Genomic DNA, 21,109 nt, shown 5'->3' with positions numbered 1-21,109 from the left:
AACAAGTCCATATCGAACCTGTGAAGAGCAACCCACCCAGACCCATTCCCCTCGCCTATATTTACCCCTGACTAATCACCTCTCATTATGGGCAATTTACTTGACCTGCACATCTTTGGACTGTGGGAGGAAACTGGAGCACCCGGAGGAAACCCACGTAGACACAGGGAGAATGTACAAACACCACACAGACAGTCACCCGAGGCAGGAACCGAACCCAGGTCCCTGACCCTGTGAGGCAGCAGTGCTAACCACTGAGTCACCGTGCTGCCCCAATTTTGTTATAAATTGATATTAGACTCTGTAAACTAAGTTTAATTATGCTCAACACGTTGTGTGTTCCATGAATTCCCCCTTTTTGCTTTGGCTTTTTTTATATGCAGCAAGCTGTTCAGTTTGTACTGATTATTTTTTAATAATGCTAATACCATCACTGTTGAAAAGGTCAGTGCATTTAAATGTTCCAACAGTTTGGAATATGACATGTCGGTATTTAGTCATACTTTGCCTTTCAAAACATAATTACAATGCTATTCAAAGAATTGTACCTGTTGGATTGAAAGTTATTTCATCAGTATAGGCATATTATTTTTAAATGCAGTGCTTTAAATAACAGTACAAAGCCCACACATATTAAGAATATAACACTTTGTTCATATAAATCATTCAACATTTTGTTCTCTAAACAGGAAAGTTTCAAATTTTATGCAGACAAGCTCAGGCGAGAAAAGGCAGCAGAATCTTCTGATGAAAGTCAAGATGAAGATTGAAACTATCAGACATTTTTATACTTTTGAGCCAATTTATGATGAATGTGTATTTCTGAAATGTTAATTTTAACTGTGTTGACTGTACAGAAGTATTTAATGTGACAAATAAAGATTCAGAGGAGACAAAACTTGAGCTTTTTGTTCAATAAGTCTGAGAATTTTGAAATTATTATTATTCCTGCATTGTCTATCGCTGAGTGGTAGCATTCTGAAGCATGTAATCTAATGTAACACTTGTGGCGTAATGAGGGCATATTACAAAGGAGCAGGTGAGTTCTCTTGATCTTGGCCAATATTTAATGATCAATAAACATAATGAAAATGGATAACCTCAATAATTTTGCTGTTTGCAAATTCTTGGAGTTAATTGCCTACTGTGTTTCCTATAATAGTGACTACACTTCAAAATTCCCCTTTGACAGTGATATGATTTAAATCATTTTAATTTGTGAAAGGTGCTGTATAAATATGTGTTTGCATTCCAGTTGCACTAAAAGTAGCGCACAAAGTAAATTAATCAACCCAAAAGGTATAGGTTATTGTTCATTACAATGCAGTCACATTTTTAAGCATTGTGTGTAATTAATAGAAATTGGAGTGATGGATGAAGAATCTTACATGTTAGCATTCATTCATATCCAGTTTGATGGCATTGGGCTTCTACAAATATATAGTATTGTTATGCGAGCAACATAACTGTTTGGTCAAATTAACAGGGGAAGCTTAAGGCATGGATGTACTATGCTCCCTCCTGATTTTTTTAAATGTTAATTTACGGGATGAGGACATCGCTGGCCAGGCCTGCATTTATTGCCCATCCCTAACTGCCCAGAGAGCACTTAAGAGTAAACCACATTGCGGTGGTTGTGGAGTCACATGTGGGCCAGACCAGGTAAGGATGATAGATTTATTTCCCTAAAAGAAATTAGTGAATCATATGTCTTTTTTTTCCAACAAATGACAGTAGTTTCATGGTCATCATCAGACTCTTAATTCCAGATTTCTATTGAATTCAAATTCTACCAAATGCCATGTCCAGAACATTACATAGGTCTCTGGATTAATAAAAAAACAGAACAAGTGTTGGCTGTAGCTTGATTTGTTTCCGTTCCAAAGGAATAAGTGTTAGATAATACCACTCGGCCATCACTTCTCCTCAAACTAGGGGACTAGGCCTTACAGACTAGGATCTTGGAAACTCCACAGATTTCTGTTGAGGGATGGCAGTGGCAATTGCACAGTTTCCGAAAATGTGCAACATATTCGCCTGCCTGCCTAAATTCATATTCCTGTGGAATTGAAGTAAATCAAGCTATAGCCAACACTGGATTTTTTAAATTAATAGTCGCCTGGACATGAATAAACATCAGAGTTTTCTTAACCAACTTAGATCCAAGATAAAATTTACATCTGCATAGGAGGGAGGTCAAGGACAGATCCTTGAAGAACATCCAAGATGACGGTGGAGAGGCAGGAAGTGAAGCCATTGGTGGTGATTTTCTCTGATTTGAGAACCAGGTGTGTCAAACTGAGATGGTGAGGTCGTGAAGACATGATACTATATATTGGAATAATCTAGTAGCTCATGGTCTGGTTTTACCTTTTAAACTTTTAAAAAGCACATTTCAATCAAACAAAGACACTTAGATTGACTGCTAATTTGCATGAGTAGCTACAGCCCATGTCATGGAGAAGGAGCCTACAGAGGTCCCAACAGCTGGTAGCACCCAGAGGGTGAGAGTACCTCCTTCCTACCTTGTCGAGATGAAGGATGGATCTCTTAAGGATTTAAGAGCTGGAATATTTATGAAGTTAATCACTGCATTATCAACAGCTAAGAGGAAACTGAGTTGGACATAAGCTCATAACTACCTTTTATAAAATACAAACTGGAGAGAAGTTATGTAATAAGCCTTTTGTGTGAAACCTTAAACTTGATCTGGGCTGAGACATTGTAGGAACTAGAGTGAACAGTTGGTCTCTTGCTCTCTCTACCATCTTTAACCCCTAATTTACTAGGCAAGAAAAGTTTGTCTGTGGTCTTCCAACAGAGACTTCCGAAAGGCGTTGGAGTTCTATCATCATTTTCTAAGAGAAAAGGGAAGTATCTGCCTTTACTTCAAACCAACTTCAGGAGAAGAAACTGCTTGCAATATAATGGTTTTTAAAATGACTTTTTAAAATTTTGTTCTTTAACTTGACAAAGTTTAACATAAAATCTAATCTAATTTGTGTTTTTTTGCATACAAGTTTGAATTACTTTGCAGGAGAGTAGGATGTATTTATACACTTTTAATGTTTTTCCCTAAGGGTATTTTTTAGCAGTAAAACTAATTTATTACCTGTTTAACTCATGAAATCTGCATGAGTAATTTTTATAAAATGGACAGCTAGGCACACATTGAAATGAAAATACAGCATCCGTTTAAAAATTCAAATCTCATTAAGTCAAACAGAAAATGGAAAAAGATGTATACCAATCTAAGCTTCCTTGCTTGCTTAAAGCAGTGGGAAGTTGAAACTTTATTGCTGGAACAGCACAGCAGGTCAGGCAGCAAGTCCAAGTTCATCCCCTGTGGTTGGAGGGTTCCCAGTCGGAAGATAAGACGCTCCTCCTCCGACCGTCGCGTTGTTGTGTTTTGGCGGTGGATGAGTCCAATGACCTGCATATCCTCGGTGGAGTGGGAGGGGGAGTTGAAATTCTGTGCTACAGGGTGGTTGGGTTGGTTCGTCCGGGTGGCCCAGAGGTGCTCTCTGAATCGCTCCGCAAGTAGGCGGCCTGTCTCCCCAATATAGAGGAGGCCACACCCTTGGACTTCACCAGTTTCTTCATCCCCCCTCCCCCCACCTTGTCTCAGCCGAATCCCTCCAGCCCGGCTCCGCCTTCCTGACCTGCAGTCTTCTTGTTGACCTCTCCGCCTCCATCCTACTCCGACCTATCACCCTCACCTTGACCTCTTTCCACCTATCACATTTCCAACGCCCCTCCTCCAAGTCCCTCCTCCCTACCTTTTATCTTCTCCTGCTGAACACTCTCTGCTCATTCCTGAAGAAGGGCCTGTGCCCGAAACGTCGAATCTCCTGTTCCCTGGATGCTGCCTGACCTGCTGTGCTGTTCCAGCAATAAAGTTTCAACTTTGATCTCCAGCATCTGCAGACCTCACTTTCTCCTTAAAGCAGTGGGAAGACTTGAAATGCATGGCACGGATAGCCTTGCAAATCAGGTTTCACAAAGTCTTCAGACTTCAAGAGGACAAAAACTAATATATTTTACATTCATTTGGTAGTCACAGATCGGATGGAACACAGTAAAGAAGGGGAACCAGTTAAAATATTGGTGTGCACATAGCTTCATAAGGAAAATTGTTTATTTAAAAGAACAAGAGTTTGATGTTTTGGATGAGATGTCCTCAGGAAGCCAAGAACGAAATGTAGATTGGTTTGGCTCTCCCAACTAAGGAAAACAATAGAACAAAATAAAACAATAAATGTGACATTCACTTAATGGGAAATAGAGTGAGGAAGAGAAGATGAGTTTAAGATAATTGCTTTTGGAAGAAAGCAACTGGAGACTACCTTTGCTCTTCAGGATCACCTTGATGTGGCACATTTGGTAGAGAAAATAGGCCTGTTGTCCATTGAGATCTGGCAATGGATCACTCTTAAGTGATACTGGCATGGGTTAAGCCAAGCTTATTCCTTCCACAGATTTTGTCCATCATTATATGATGGATTTACCAATCCATAAAGTTTCTGCAAAGTCACTGCCTCAAAAGTGAAGTGATGTGAAACTTAAGAATAAAATTTCATTAATTTGCTTAGCTCAGTGGACCCAGAAGATACTTAAAGAATTGTTTTCCTTATAGAATCACTGAGTCACACAGAACAGAAACAGACCCTTCAGTCCAACTTGTCTGTGCTGACCAGGCATCCCAATCTGACCTCGTCCCTTATGCCCCAGCATTTGGCCCATATCCCTCTAAACCCTTTTTATTCATACTCTCATTCAGATGCCTTTAAAATGTTGTACCTGCCTCCACCACTTCCTATGGGGGCTCATTCCATATATGCATGAAAGTTAGCCCTCAGGTTCTTTTAAATCCTTCCCTCTCACCTGAAACCTATGTCCTCTAGTTTTGGACTCCCCCACCGTAGGAAAAAAAAGGGCTTGGCTATTCACTTTATCTGCCCCTCATGATTTTGTAAACTTCTATAAGGTCACCCCTCAGCCTCTGCTCCAGGGGAAATAATCCCCAGCCTAATCAGCCTCTCCCTATAACTCAAAGCCTCCAGTCCTGGCATCATCTTTATGAATATTTTCTGCATCCCCTCAAATTTAACAGCATACTTCCTATGGAAGGAAGACCAGAACTGTACACAATATTCTAAAAGTGGCTTCACCAATGTTGTGTACAACTGCAATGTGACCTCCCAATTCTGACACTGCATGCTTTGACCAATGAAGGCAAGCATGCCAAATGCCGCCTTCCCCATCCTGTCTGCATGTAACTCCACTTTCAACGAACTATAGACCTGCACCCCGAGGTCTCTTCGGTAACACTTTCCAGGGCCGTACCATTAACTGTATAAACCCTGCCCTGGTTTACCTAACCAAATGCAACACCTCACATCTAAAATCTATCTGCCACTCCTCAGCCTATTGGCCCATCTGATCAAGATCCTGTTGTACCCTGAGGTAACCTCCTTCACTGTCCACTGCACCATCTGTTCTGATGCTACCTGCAAACATACTTACCATACCTCCTATATTCACATCCAAATCATTTATATAAATGACAAGCAAACAGTGAACCCAGCACACTGCTCGTCACAGGCCTCCAATCTGAAGAGCAACCCTTCACTACCACCCTCCTTCAAGCCAATTTTGTATCCAATTGACAATATACTCCCTCGATTTAATTCTCAACAACAGCAGAATGTAAGCATTATTTGTTGAGTAGTCTGCATTGCTTCCTAAGAATATGGTATATGCCACATTCTGGATCAGCCAAATTCCTTGATGTGACATTTTAATGGGACCTGCCACATTGCACTCAATACTATTTTCTTCTGTTATTAACTAACTCTCAATCCTGTCACTAACCAGATGTTCCTCTCTCTTTTTGAAAGAGGGGTCTGAAAATAAACTGCTTTGACATCATGAGGTAACAATAAAAATGACATCTCAATCAGGCAGGAGCCAGATATTAAAGGCCACTGTTTACATAATTTGTCCTTCCTCCCCACCTACAATTATGTGGAAGCTAATAGGCAGCAGAATTACTGCATGTTGCAATACAATAGCTTTTCTTTTTGTATTTTTAAATGTAATTTTTCTCCAGTATCTCTGGGAACTTGATTGTTTCATCTTTTAATTCATTTTTCATATGAACTGAATTTGGAAGCTGACATTTTTTACTTGGACATGTAGCAATTAAATTATGAAACTTCAAAGTGTGAAAAGGCACATCTTTCAGCAATGGAGTGATAACAAGAAACAAGTTCATTGTGCTGCAGAGATGGGAGAGCAAATGGTCCTTAATATTTCTTAATTGAATAAATATCTGTGAATTCTTATCAAATGCAATGAAATTTCTGAAAGAAACACAGAAATGGTTATCATCCATGCCATTTTATTTTTGAAGTTTTTACTGTTACACTGGATAAGTAATGTACACTTTCAGAGCCTGGTAACTCTTACTGATTTAAATCAGAATTAGCACAGTATGTTTGTATCTGCTCCAATGGATTAAAGCTATTAGTTTATATTCGTGAGTGGTGCTATTTTCCATCTGTGTACTCCAATTCATGTTTGCAGAATTCTTATTTTCTCAGATTATTTAAAATGGTTACGTTGGCAAAGATGTAACAGAGGCTGTATAATCAGCAATTTAGCAGGACTGTTGCCTCTTATTCTTTGGAATAAGACTGACTTATTCTGGTAAGAAAATGCCCCCTTCAAAGTAGGTATCGCTTCTCCGGGTCTGAGACTTGTCTTGTTCTTATCATCCCAAATCTCTCACCTGTCATTTCCTTAGCATTAGCAATTCAGATCCAGGAATTTGAATATTCTTTTGGGCTGTTGTTAATGTCAGTTGCCACACTCTACAAATAATGTATCATGCATTGTCTTTTATCAGTTTGCAACATTTTACCAATTTGTGTTATGGCAAACTGGTGATGGGGACAAGGCTGTGAACCTGAGAGTCTCGGACACATAGGCATCCAACAGCCTTCATGTATCTGTTGCCAATGTTGGGGCAGAGATTTGGTTTGGGCAGCAGCATTTGTGACTCGGTAATTATCTTCTGGCCATCCTCAACTCACCCAAAATAGGAAAGGGGTGAGAAGAGGTGCTCTTAAAAATAAGGTTGTCCCACTTTGTCCTGGCTGGGGAACTGCACCCCTTCATGGTCAAAAAAAGAAAATTTCAAATTTTGAGGTTTGGCACGTTAGAATACGCCAACAATTTCAAGAGTGACAACCGAGAAAAACAAACTACAAGTATATCACGTGAGCTGTCAGGGCTCCCAATGGATATCGCTGCCCTAAGTGAGACCAGCCTTCCTGCGGAAGGGTAGTCGAAGGAGCAAGCAGAAAGATGCACCTTCTACTGGAGGGGAAAGCCTCATGTTGACCCTGAAAGCTGTTGGCTGTGCTACACACAGCAGGATTTTGGATATACTCCAGAATTCCAATTGTATAATGAAGCGATTATGACACCACACCTCCCGACCACCATCACACACACTGCCCCACACCACACCCACCCTCAATCTCACCCCCACACACTCCACCATTACCTCACACACTGCCCCACACCACTCACACCGACACGCTCACCCCCACACACTCCACCACCATCATACATGATAATTATAGTTATGTGCTTATGTCCCTTGATAAAGCATCAAGGAAATTTTCTGACTTTCATGAAGTGCTCTCTGCCATCCCAAAAGAAAAAAAAATATCCGTTAATTCCAAGATTGGTTGTGACTCTGTCTGAAGAGGAACCATTGGGGAAAATACCAGGGTAAAAAACAATGGAATAGTGTCCTACTGCTGGCCGAATGTGTTCAGTGTCTCATCATTATAGGAAACACACACTTCCACCAAAACCAAACCACACTGAGGCATCCAAGTCTAAAGCACCTGGATTATGTCTTTTGAGTTAAAGACTGAATCGATATCTGTAAAAAGGCATTGTCCACACCCCCATCACTTTATCCAGCTTTATTAATGTAACTACTTACAAGGCATGATGGGAAAGGACGTGCTTCTGCAGCTGTACACTCACAGGCTCCACGTGATCTGAATTCACTATGACATGAGCTACTGAACATGTGCACGTGGATATTTCTATTTTCACAAGGCTACAATTAAGCTTTGCCCTGCTATGTCGGTACACTTGATCCACATGGATGTTAGATTCAAAGTCATTGCAGGAGCAAAATTCCAAGATGAAGGTGATCGTTGTCTTGACTGTAGAAGCAAGATCTAGAACAAAAATAAGCTGCCTTCAGTGCCTGGCAGATCAACCCAAGGTCACAAGTCAAGAAGGCAGCATTGGTCAGCCTAAGGCTGATGTCCGAGGACACATCTGGGCCATTAAAAGCAAACCACAGGAAGAGTGCCTGAGAAATCCAACAGTTTACTGATTGATTGATTGTCACAACATGCAAGGTTTTTGTGAAGTCACCAGGGCCATTGACAGACCAAGGTCAAATTGACAATATCCTTTTTGCACTCCGAATGGTGCATCTCCTCTTAAGGATGTCCATTCCATCTTTCAATGCTGGGGCAAAAAGAAAATCCAATAACTCCTTAACTATGAATCCAGGCTATCACCCAGTATTGTAGAATTCATGAGTGAAGCACTAGCTTTGGGAGAACAGAAGCAAGCAACAAAATGGATGGAAACTAACAATGCCTGTGGCCTGACAGTATTCCACCTAAGGTCTTCAGAATTGATAGGCATTTGTTTATATCATGACTTCATGAAGTCATTTTTAGGATTTGGGACAGTGAAAACTTAATGATCTTCAAGAAAGCAGATGATTCATGCTGTGGATATTATCAAAGCATTTCCCAGAGGTGAAATTCTTACATGCATTGTCCTGAATCACCTGCTTCCGGAGGGAATCCTTTCAGGGACATAGTGGGGCTTTGGACCTTCCAGAGGAACTTCTGCCATGGTCTTTGTCATGAGACAAATGTCAAAACCATCATCAGAAATTCTTCATTGCATTGAGCAAACTGACCAAAGCTTCTCATTAGTAAATCGCAAGTGTCTGTGGCTTTTATAATATAACTCATGAAAGACATGAAACCAATGCCATCAAAAACTGGATCTGCATCAAGCAAAGCTTTCTGAAAGCCCTCATATTATTAACAATGTGTCCGACAATGAACATTGAAAAATTTGAACATATGGAAGGCCCAAGGATCACGAAGCAGGGATTTTTTTGTTCTGCTGAAATCAGGTCATTATAATCGGTCTTTTTTCAGCAGAGAGTGGCGGGAGCTGGGCAGAAGTGAGGTCAGAGCAGGACGCTGTTGGGAAGGCAAGTGATTGCTATTTAAGCACTTAGCTTGAAGCCAGCCTTGGTCTCTGAGCACACCGGTGCCAAGGTGTGGGAAAGAGGAATTCCATTTCATGGGACATTGGCATCAGTTTTGGAACTGGGGGGATCTGTACCGATGGAACAGTCTTCACCTGAACCGATCTGGAACCAGTATTCTAGCGAAAAGGGTAAATCGGATGGTCAGTAGGCACTTAAACTTCTGAGCTAGGGGAAAGGGAAAGAGGGAGTGTGGAGTTAAACAGAAAGATAAGCAGCAGGATAGCATGTATGCAGGTGGGTTTAAGTTCAAGGCAGACTAGGAATGCAACAAAAAGGAAGATAACTAAGAACATCTTATGATTTTCAATATCTCTAATAATGATAAGAAAGTTAGCATTAAGGCACTTTACCTGAGTGCTCGAAGTATTTGTAACAAAGTAGATGAATTAACAGCACAAATTATGGTGAATGATGATGATGTGGTAGGCATCACAGAGACATGGTTGCAGGGGGATCAGGACGGGCAGTTAAACATCCAAGGATTTACAATTTATTGAAAGGACAGAGAGATGGGCAGAGGGGGTAGGGTTGCCTTGTTAGTTAAGAATGAAATTAAATCTATGGCACTGAATGACAGGGTCAGATAATGTGGAGTCTGTGTGGGTGGAGTTGAGGAACCACAAAGGTGAAGAAACCATAATGGGAGTTACGTACAGACCTCCCAGCAGTGGTCAGGACCAGCGGCACAAGATGTACCAGGAAATAGATAGGGCATGTCAAAAAGGCAAGGTCACGGTGATCATGGGGGACTTCAATATGCCATTGGAGTGGGTGAATAATGTTGCCAGTGGATCCAAAGAAAGGGAATTCATGGAATGCCTACAGGATGGCTTTTTGGAACAGCTTGTGATGGAGCCCACAAGGGAGCAGGCTATTCTGGACCTAGTGCTATGTAATGAACCAGACTTTATAAAAGATCTTAAAGTAAGGGAAGACATAAGAGGCAGCGATCATAATATGGTAGAGTTCAGACTGCAGTTTGAAAGAGAGAAGACAAAATCAGATGTAATGGTGTTACAGTTAAATAAAGGTAATTACAAGGGCATGAGAGAGGAACTGACGAAAATAGATTGGAAGCAGAGCCTAGCAGGGAAGACAGTAGAACAATAAGGGCAGGGGTTTCTGGGTGTAATTGAGAACACAGTACGAGGTTCATCCCAAAGAAAAGAACGATTATCCGGGAAAGGGGGGGGGGGGGGGGGTGGGGGGTGGGCATTGGTTGTTGGTGGATTAGACAACCATGGTTGATAAAGGAAGTCAGGAAAGTATCATAGAAAAACAGAGCGCCTATACAGTGGCCAAGAGCACTGGGAAATCAGAAGATTGGGAAGTCTACAAAAACAAACAGAGGATAACAAAGAGAGAAATAAGAAAGGAGAGGATCAAATATGAAGGTAGGCTAGCCAGTAATATTAGAAGTGATAGTAAAAGTTTCTTTCAATACATAAGAAACAAACCAGAGGCAAAAGTAATCATTGGGCTGCTCCAAATTGCTGCTGGAAGGTGAGTGATGGGAGAAAAGGAAATAGCTGAAGAACTTAATAAGAACTTTGTGTCAGTCTTCACAGTGGAAGATATGAGTAATATCCCAACAATTAAGGAGATTTAGGGGGCGGAGTTCAGTATGGCAACCATTACAAAAGACAAAGTGCTAGAAAAGCTAAAAGATCTAAAAACTGATAAATCTCCTGACCTGGAGACATTGGTTGTGATCTTTCAGAAGTCACTGGAGTCAGGGAAAGTCACAGATGATTGTAAAATCAATGTTGTGACCCCCTTGTGCAAGAAAGGAACAAGACAAAAGATGGAAAATTATAGGCCAATTATCCTAACCTCAGTTATTGGTAAAATTCTAGAATCCATCATTAAGGATGAGATTTCTAAATTCTTGTAAGTGCAGAGTCAGATTAGAACAAGTCAGCATGGATTTAGTAAGGAGTCGTGCCTGACAAACCTGTTAGAATTCTTTGAAGAGGTAACATGTAGGTTAGACCAGGGAAACCCAGTGGATATTATCTATCTAGACTTCCAAAAGGCCTTTGATAAAGTGCCTCACGGGAGGCTGCTGAGTAAGGTGAGGTCCCTGGTCATGGATTGAGGATTGGCTGTCTGACAGAAGGCAGAGAGTTGGGATAAAAGGTTCTTTTTCGGAATGGCAACTGGTGTCAAGTGGTGTTCCGCAGGGTTTAGTGTTGTGGCCGCAGCTGTTCACTTTATATATTAATGATCTGGATGAAGGGACTGGGGGCATCCTGACAAAGTTTGCTGATGATACGAAGTTAGGTGGATAGGCAGGTAGTACTGAGGAGGTAGGGGGGCTACTGAAAGATTTAGGTCAGGCAGGACCAGGAAAGTCAATGTTTCAAGCAAAAGCCCTTCATCAGGAGGGCTTTTGCCTGAAATGTTAATTTTCCTGCTCCTCGGGTGTTGCCTGGCCGGCTGTGCTTTTCCAGCACCACTCTTGACTCTAATTTCCAGCATCTGCAGTCCTCACTTTCACCCTGCAGAAAGTTTTAGACAGTTGAGGAGAGTGGTCCAAGAAATGGCTGATGAAATTCAATGTGAGCAAATATGAGGTCTTGCACTTTGGGAAAAAGAATACAGGCATGGACTATTTTCTAAACAGTGAGAAAATTCATAAAGCCAAAGTACATAGGGATCTGGGAGTGTTAGTCCAGGATTCTCTAAAGGTTAACTTGCAGGCTGAATCCGTGATTAAGAAAGCGAATGTAATGTTGTCAATTATATCAAGAGAATATAAAAGCAGCGATGTGCTTCTGAGACTTTATAAAGCTCTAGTTAGGCCACATTTAGAATACTGTGTCCAAGTTTGGGTTCCACATCTCAGGAAGGACATACTGGCACTGGTGCGTGTCCAGCAGAGATTCACATGGATGATCACTGGAATGGTAGGCCTAACATATGATGAATGGCTGAGGATCCTGGAATTGTATTCATTAGAGTTTAGAAGGTTGAGGGGAGATCTAATAGAAACTTACAAGATAATGCATGGCTCAGAAAGGGTGGACGCTAGGAAGTTGTTTCCATTAGGCGGGGAGACTAGGACCCGTGGGCACAGCCTTAGAATTAGAGGGGGTCAATTTAGAATGGAAATGAGGAGACATTTCTTCATCCAGAGAGTGGTGGGCCTGTGGAATTCATTGCCACAGAACGCAGTGGAGGCCGGGACATTAAATGTCTTCAAGGCAGAGATTGATAAATTCTTGATCTCGCAAGAAATTAAGGGCCCCGGGGAGAGTGCGGGTAAGTGGAGTTGAAGTGCCCATCAGCCATGATTAAATGGTGGAGTGGGCTCGATGGGCTGAATGGCCTTACTTCCACTCCTATGCCTTATGGTCTTATAAATATAAGGGAAATTAAAGTTGAATAAGGAGCCTGTGGGTTGTGGAATATTTTTTGCTTGCTGCTTCCCCATGAGGCCTCCTTTCCCAAAATACGGTCATTTCTCCCCACAGAGGGTCCATTTGACTGCAGCTCCTTCACTGTCACCATCTACTGTTGGAGGTCCTTAAATGATTGCTTGTGCTCCCCTGCTCTGCACCTCCTTTTACGCTGGATCGATTGCCTTTTGGAGTGAGTAATAAATATTGGCTAAATGGAAAGCTCTTGGCACGGAGACTTATGTGGTTAAAACATGTAGCCAACACAAACATATGTGACCTACGGTATCTGGATGACTGCACTGTGATTGACCACTCTGCACCAGATTAGCACATCAGTCATCATATCTTCAGACTTGCAATCAGACTTGATCTGTCCTTGAATGTTGCCAAACAAAGCTCCTATAAACGCAGTTAGTCAAATATTCCACTACTCTATATATTACATTTTATACATATATGGAAAGAGAGACTTATGATAGTTACGTACTTCCCTTGGCAGTTGCCTATCTCAAAACGTCACTTGATTAGGGAGATCCAACACTAGATCAGGTGTGTTGGCTCAGTAGTGCGTCTTTGACACAAAGACCTCCACACGTCAACAATGGTACGAGTAGACACAGTAGTTGTTAGCAAAACTCTGTACTGCAGTGTGACCTGGACTCTAGTGCTCCTATGCATCAATGATAGAGACATTCAGTGGAAAGGACCTTGAATAATAGTGGAGTCCTTCTTGAAGCCAGATATTTGGCTAAAACTCCTACAAAATGAACAATGATGGACTGGACTCTGTACTCTGAATGGCTGAACAGCATTTTCTTTGCCAGGCCCTGCTTTCTGAACTCAAGTGGCTTGTGTTCTAGGGGAAGGAAATGAAGACATAACAAAGGCAGTCTAAAGTTCTCCTTGAAGACTGGCACCATTGACATGAAAAACTGAGAGCAGCTTGCTACAAATTGCTCAAAATGGTGACAGGTAGTCAATCAAGTGCCATCATGTTTATTTTTCAGCCTTTAGCCTTAATGATGTGGCTGAAAAGGAAGCTCTCAAGACCCCACTCAGGATATGGGACAAGTTGCCCCATTCTCCCAAATATTGAGTCACAAGAAGACCCACAGCAGAAGTTTACAACCCTAAATAAACATCCTCCCTGCAATGAGAGACAACTGCTGATTGGAAACAGTGCAGTTATGTGGATTTGGGTGGGCTGGGAGCAAACAGAGATATAAAGTGAGTCCAAAAATTAATAAGTGAGCTTTTCCCACTGCCACACTCAACTTTCTCAAGTATTTCCATCTGATTCCAATCCTTTTGTGGCACCAATGCTTCAAGGTGTTCCTTCTTTCTCAACAATAAAATGGAGGTTTAATTTGACCAGAAGATTATATCAACTCATTGAGTAAATTCAAAGCAGAAAGTAATATGTTTCTCAAGTTTGCTGACATTCAGGGATATGGAAACACAGGAAAATGGCATTGAGATGATGATCAGCCGAGGGCGGCACGGTGGCACAGTGGTTAGCACTGCTGCCTCACAGCGCCAGAGACCCGGGTTCAATTCCCGCCTCAGGCGACTGACTGTGTGGAGTTTGCACGTTCTCCCCGTGTCTGCGTGGGTTTCCTCCGGGTGCTCCGGTTTCCTCCCACAGTCCAAAGATGTGCAGGGTCAGGTGAATTGGCCATACTAAATTGCCCATAGTGTTAGGTAAGGGGTAAATGTAGGGGTATGGGTGGGTTTCGCTTCGGGTCGGTGTGGACTTGTTGGGCCGAAGGGCCTGTTTCCACACTGTAATCTAATCTAATCTAGAAAGGTGCAGCTGGATCAGTGGGCTGCTTAGCTTACTCCACTTCTGAAACATCCTCACAAGATCATTTGTTTCTGAAATGTAAAGTGTTTCTTAAGTTTTATTTTAAATTTGTCTGTTTTGGAGCCAATATTTTTTAGGTTAGGAAGCTTTTCTTTGCTGTTAAATCTTTCTGAATAGAAATAACTCAATTTAACAAAGTGGCCTGAGTATCAGCTGTTTTCTAGCCTCATCCAATTACCAGTCCTGAACTCGGAAAGTGACAGTCAATAGATACACACAGCCTTTGCTATCAGCAGTGATAAACTTTCACAGGACCAATACGTATGCAAAGCAATTCGTATGAATTTCAATCCTGGTGCTCAGAGGTTTTGAACACCATTTTAAAAAAAAAGTGCACACATTAGTTCCCTGATGTAAAATTTTCTGCAATTCATTTAAATGGTGAAGTGGGCATGCTGTTAACTGGGAGGAAGATAGGAAATTATTATTTTAATTTTGTTGTCTTTTTTAAAAATATGTCCCAAATAAACAATGGGTATTTGGCAGCAATATAGTCTACTACTTCCTGAAGTTGTACAATTCCTCAAGTAGAGATTTTTAGGTGATAATTTGCTGCCATCTGCTGGTCCTTCAGTAAATGGCAGCAATTCACAGACTGAGAAGACCTGACATACAATTGTTCCAACTGTCCCCAATCAGTTACCAAAGTCTAAATCAAGGGCCAACAACGTTATTAATTTACAGTCTTTTTTTTAAAGGGAGCTCATAGATGGTTTGCAATAATCCCATTCCCAGATTACTGTCCTTCAATTTTTAAAGTGGCAGCATATTGTTGGTCAGAGTTGAGAGAACATATGTGCCTGCTATTGCCACTCTATGCTGAAATAAATGGAATACAATGTCCCTAACTTCAAAGAGCACAAAAATGTAATTAGCATTTGTCCATCACAACATTTTTTTTTGTCAATTACAAATATTTGATTTAACTTTTATATTTTAACTGAATTGCTTATAGAAAGATCTTAAGAGCATCCCAGGGAAACAATAGTAGAAAGTAATCAACGTTCCTTGAAGTTTATTCCATACCAAATTCTAAAAACAATGGGATGTTTCTGTACTTATTTATCCAATGTTAAACATTTCATGCACCAAACTTAACTAAACAGAATAAAGATACAATCATAATAAATATTATAATGTGTAAGTCTGGTGTCAAACATTCATCATATTAGAAGTAAAAGCAACTTTGCTTTCTTTGCAGAGAATGCAAAACTGCAGAAATCCATCTGGTACACAAACATCCTCTATTCACATTGAATCCCTGTGTATGCATCCCTGATTGTTCAGTTTATATGCATGGGCCTACTGTGAAACTTGACATTCAGACCAAGAAAGGATGAAAGAAGGCCATTAAGCCCTTCAGAACTGTACCAATATTCAATTAATTAATGGCTGAATTTCATTTACTCAATTTAAACACTATTTAACAACTTTTACTCCGTATCTCTTTGATATCCTTGCAATGATAATCATCTGATCTCCATTTTGAATGTGTGTCCCTCAAACCAGTATCCAGTCATTTGGGAGAGGTGATTCCAACGTTTTGATTCCAATTCTTAAATGACCAGGCTCAAGTTTTGTGATATGTCATATTTGACTGCAGTTGAGCAAGTGGATTTAAAATTTACCGAAAAGTGCAGTCTGGATATTAAAAATGACTAGGCTTGGCTGTGAATTTGAGATAAAACAGTCTACCATTGTTCAATGTCTTAGCATCTGGGAGGGGGATGCGAGAAAAAGAGGTCTTTGGTTTTTAGATAGTATCAAACTCCAATGTTTGTTTGTTTCCTTGACATGCTACTGTACTGAACTGAACTGCATTTGTGATTATGTGTATGTGAAGTTTTTTAATTAATGAAGTAAACCTTTGAAAATAAAAGGCTGGGGGTGAAGAGATTGTCACACATCTCTTTCTGGAATATGCCTTTGCAAAGGAAGTCTGGAGAAAGATGCAATAGTTTTTGTCAAGGTTCTTCCCAAGCAGCTCCATGATGCAGGACTCTATGCTGTACAGGCTGTTCCCCAGGACACACACCAAGGCAAACATTGACTGCGCCTGGAGGACCATCAACTAGGTGAAAGACACTCTTTTGTCTGCCTGAAACCTGATGGTCATCCAGAACAAGGAATTCATCCTGATCGAATATTCAGACTGGCACTTTCCAAGGTCCAGGACTCCATGCTGAGGGATGCACTAAAGCTTGGGGTAGCTGCTGCCAAGTTACAGTGGGGAAAGACTACTGTCTGATGTCTTTCTGCCAAAGTTAAATGGGGGTCTGTTTGGTTGTCAGACCCTTCCAGTGCCTCAAATGCGTGTAAAAATAATCTCGTATGTGTAAGAGAGAGCTTTTGGTTTATTGGATACAGTCAAACTCCAATGTTTTTGTTTCCTTGACATGCTACTGTACAGAACCAAACTCTGTTGGTGACTATGTATATATGTAAGATATTTAATGAATAAAATATATATTTGAAATAATTAGAAGCACCCAAATGTATACATTAGGTATAGCCACTCCGTTGAGATATCTGAAGGCAGTGAATTCCTGTGACATTCAGCAGCATCAATTCAAAAAACTTGTTTCAGCAGATCACCAGCTTGTTATTACACTATTATGGATAATGTTAAAAATAATAATGTCTACCAGCTTAAAGCACTATCCAGCCTCAACTCTCTTGGTAAAGGAAATGAGAAATCTTGGAATTATTTGAAATAGCTTCCCTTCGTGTACATGGAGTCTGAAATAGCTGCAGTAATTGTATTTTACCAATCCTGATTTGATTTCTGTTTCACAAACCTTAAAGACACATAATAGAGGACCAGGAATCCAAAACAAATAGCTATCAGGATGAGGTAACACATATACAGTGGCTCTGAGTCCATGTCCATAGATTCAATTATCTAGAAAAAATATAAAAGTAGAAAAATACTAGCTGTCATTGGATCATGTTTTGTATTTTGCACCTAACATATAGAGATACCATCAAAATAATAAAACCATGCAAACATTTGGTAGGCACTAAGCGTTGGTAATTTTGAATCTGTTGATATGATAAGGTTGAATTAAGATTTGACTTACAACAGTTCTGTGCCATATTGCTCCTTTACTCCAGAAAATTGCTCCTTATATAAAATGCTAACAAACAATATTTTTCTCACTAATTGTTTGATTTGATTTATTACTGTTTAATGTACCAAGGTACAACAAAATTGGTGTTTTATGTGCCTTATAGGCAGATCATACAAGTGCATCAGGGTAACAGAACAGATTACAGGGTACAATGTTATAGCTGCTAAGAAGGTGCAGAGAGAGATCAACAACAACAATACTTAAGAGCTCCATTCAAAAGCTTTATAACAGTTTGGAAGGAGCTGTTTTGATGTGTATTCAAAACCTTTTTTTTAGCTTCTGCCCGACTGAAGACAGTGGAAGAGAATATAACCAGGGTGGGAGGGGTCTTTGATTGCATTGGTTGCTTTCCAGATGCAGCAATAAGTACAGATGAAGTCAGTGGTTTGAAGGTTGGTTTGTATGATGGACTGGGCTGGTTTGTATGATGGACTGGGCTGGTTTGGGTGATGGACTGGGCTGGTTTGGGTGATGGACTGGGCTGTGTCCACAAGTCTCTGGAGTTTCTTTCTGAATCCACACTTGCCAGGTAATTTCACACCCCGTGGGGGGATTGGATGTCTTCAATTGATACCCAGGAGCCCCAGAGGAAGCACCCTCCTGTTGCCTGACACTACCCAGTGCAACTAAAGCTGTTTGGCTACCTGCTTGGTATAAGCATCCATCAATTGTGGCGAAAAACAGTGGCAGGGACAGAATGAAGCACAAGGGAGGCTATTCATAAGCCACCTGAGGGTCTGAATAAGTCCAAGGGTGAACTGCCCAATACTTCCACCCTCTCATTAAACAGGAGACAGCTGAAGAGGGGGGAGGTGGGCAACAGACAGGTCATGTGCTGCATCTCACAATCTCCCATTACTGTTTTTAAACACTCCAGTGGGAAACTCTAAATTCCACCCCAAGCGTTGCCTTCAATTAAGGTGAACAAGTGAATGGAGCATATTTAGTAAAGGTACAAATGAACCTACTTTTCAAAAATTATATATTCTGTCCTTGTTTTACATTATTTAAACTATCTTTTGTATTAAATAACAAAACATACACTAATTTATGAGAAGATGATAATAAGACCGGAAGGAATAGGAACAGGAGTAGGCCAGTTGGCCCTTCAACTCTATTGTCCCATTCTATAGAGATCATTGCTGATCCAACATTCATCACATCCAGTTTCCTGTGCTTTTCACACAACTTTTGATTCCTCTACTGATCAAGAATCTCTCTGTCTAAGCTTTAACTGTACACAAGGACTCTGCTCTCACAGCTCTGCATCTGACCAAACAGCATCTCCAGACATGATCCACCAATTGCACACACCTCTCATTCATGGATATTGGCCAATCCTTGACCAATTTACCAATCTTTCACCACAGTCACGGTGCCTCTCTGATCCACTTGCAGGATACTCACAAAGCACAGACCTGTGTTGCAAGGCAATACTATTTGAAAGGCTGAGGTTTCTCTCTGGTACAGGTTGAGTAGTTGAGCGGCACAATGGTATTACAAGTTTACTCAGACAGTTTCCATTATAAATGTTAAGGATGAATATAGAAATGGATGTGCAGCTTTTAAACTATTACACAACTTCACTCACTTTGCGTTAGTAATTAATATATTTGAACTCCAAGACCTTTGGTTAAAATCTAAATATATTCTCTTCTGTTATTCTTACCTTCAAGGTTTACTCATTTAGTTTCTACATTGATTTATAAGTATCACCTCAGCATCTATCTCTTCCTGCAGTACATTCCCTTGCTAATTTGTTTTCTATCAAACAGGTTGATAACATTCCTTCAATGACCCTGCCAAATGATTTATGGAGATGAGCAGCCACAATCCATATCACCAGTTCACCAGATCCTTTCAGACAAGAAAGTTCCTTTGACTTTTATCTTTTGTCTTTTCTGCTTCAAGTTGGCTATCCTTCCAACCATATTCCTTTTAATTCCATATGCCATGGTCTTTCCCACAAATGTCATTATATGATACCTAACCAACTGCAAGTGTTAAGAAACTTCTAATATGGAAATTCTTCCTTATGATTAGCAACAGTTTTGATTGTTTCAATATGAGTTCAATACTTACATCTGTGCCTTCAACTGGAATGGTGATATTCCCTATCGTAAACAAGTATGGATATCCTGTGAATTGGACTTGTATCAGACCTTCAAAACCCCAACGGAGGAAGGAGATTTTGGAAAACCAGGAGGCGACTGTGAGTAAATACAAAAGCATTAAGTTAATTTTCAAATAAATCTCTTTTCTCTCCCTCAGTCTAGGTTGAGAGCACAATACTGGGATAATTTCTCATTCTTGATCCTGTGCCACATCTCTGTCGCTCATGCAATACTGTCTTCAAATACACATAGTCTAGTTGGGTAGGATGTGCGTTACGGACCCATGAAGGAAGTGTTAGCAAGTGATAGAAGGTATTGTGGTACAGTTGTGATGTCTAAAGGAGGAAGGACATGCTGGGCAATTGAAAAAGTCAATCCTTAGATTTATTAGTAAATATTTTGCACTTATAATCCCTCGTTTTGGATTTTCCCAAAAGTGGAAACATTCTCTCCCATATCAACTTGTTCATAACTTTTAAAAACTACTATCAAGCCCCGTCCAAGTCCTCTCTTTTCCAAAAGAGAAAGCACAAACCTTTCCCAAATATCTAAATTAAGGGACCATAGGTCTAATCACTTTTTGTACTTTCTTCTGTACTTCTATAGCCTTTTACTAGCAGGTAAGTAAATCTGTGCCCAGCACTCCACGTGGGACCTGACCAGAATCCTGTGCAAGTGGAGTGTAACTTCAGTACCTTTGAATTCTATAGCCCTGGGAATAAATTTAAATGTTTTGTTAACAGTTTTGCTAGCCTGCTATGCTGATTCCTGATGAAGGGCTTTTGCCTGAAACGTCGATTTTCCTGCTCCTCAGATGCTGCCTGACCTGCTGCGCTTTTCCAGCACCACTCTAATCTTGCCCTACTATGCTGCTTTGTTTACTTGTATCCTGCGATCCCTTTTTCCTCTTTACCATTCACTTCTTTATTTCTATTGCACTTTTTCAGATGTTAAAAATTATCTAAAGTACTTAACTGCCCAAACTACAAGTTTTCCAATAGCTTATGTAGTTCACATTTTCCCTACTGTTAATTGTACCCCATCTGTAAAGTTTTATTGAACTGGTCCTTCTAAAATCTAAATCATTAAATATAAGTGATGAATAACTATAGAACATTACTTTCTACCTTTCTCCAACCTGACTAATTACCACTTGTCCCTACTCTCTACATTTGTTTTTAGTCCATTTGCTTTTTATTCAG

The 21,109-nt window shown here is 40.5% G+C and overlaps 2 protein-coding genes across 4 annotated transcripts in view; one reads left to right on the top strand and one right to left on the bottom strand.

Annotated features, from left to right (window-relative positions):
* The window catches only part of lrpprc (leucine-rich pentatricopeptide repeat containing), a 143,150-nt gene extending 142,252 nt beyond the window's left edge, over positions 1 to 898 (top strand). Inside the window, exon 38 of the mRNA XM_043695628.1 lies at positions 690 to 898. Within this exon, the coding sequence (XP_043551563.1) occupies positions 690 to 770 (81 nt within the window). The 3' untranslated portion in view covers positions 771 to 898. The remainder of the gene's footprint in view (positions 1 to 689) is intronic.
* The window catches only part of abcg8 (ATP-binding cassette, sub-family G (WHITE), member 8), a 57,269-nt gene that overhangs the window by 4,283 nt on the left and 31,877 nt on the right, over positions 1 to 21,109 (bottom strand). The window contains exons 12-13 of one of the 3 annotated variants that reach the window (XM_043695630.1): positions 19,876 to 20,003; positions 7,929 to 8,267 (exon numbers count right to left, since the gene is read on the bottom strand). In XM_043695630.1, coding sequence (XP_043551565.1) covers positions 8,136 to 8,267; positions 19,876 to 20,003 — 260 coding nt within the window. In that variant the 3' untranslated portion in view covers positions 7,929 to 8,135. Of the gene's footprint in view, positions 1 to 7,928; positions 8,268 to 15,330; positions 17,565 to 19,875; positions 20,004 to 21,109 lie in introns of those variants that run through there. The other 2 variants (XM_043695629.1, XM_043695631.1) reach the window with 2 other exon arrangements.

This window comes from Chiloscyllium plagiosum, chromosome 9 (genome assembly GCF_004010195.1).
Source record: "Chiloscyllium plagiosum isolate BGI_BamShark_2017 chromosome 9, ASM401019v2, whole genome shotgun sequence".
Classification (NCBI taxonomy): domain Eukaryota; kingdom Metazoa; phylum Chordata; class Chondrichthyes; order Orectolobiformes; family Hemiscylliidae; genus Chiloscyllium; species Chiloscyllium plagiosum.
Note: the sequence above shows the minus strand (reverse complement) of the source record. Positions and strands in the feature narration are given on the sequence as shown.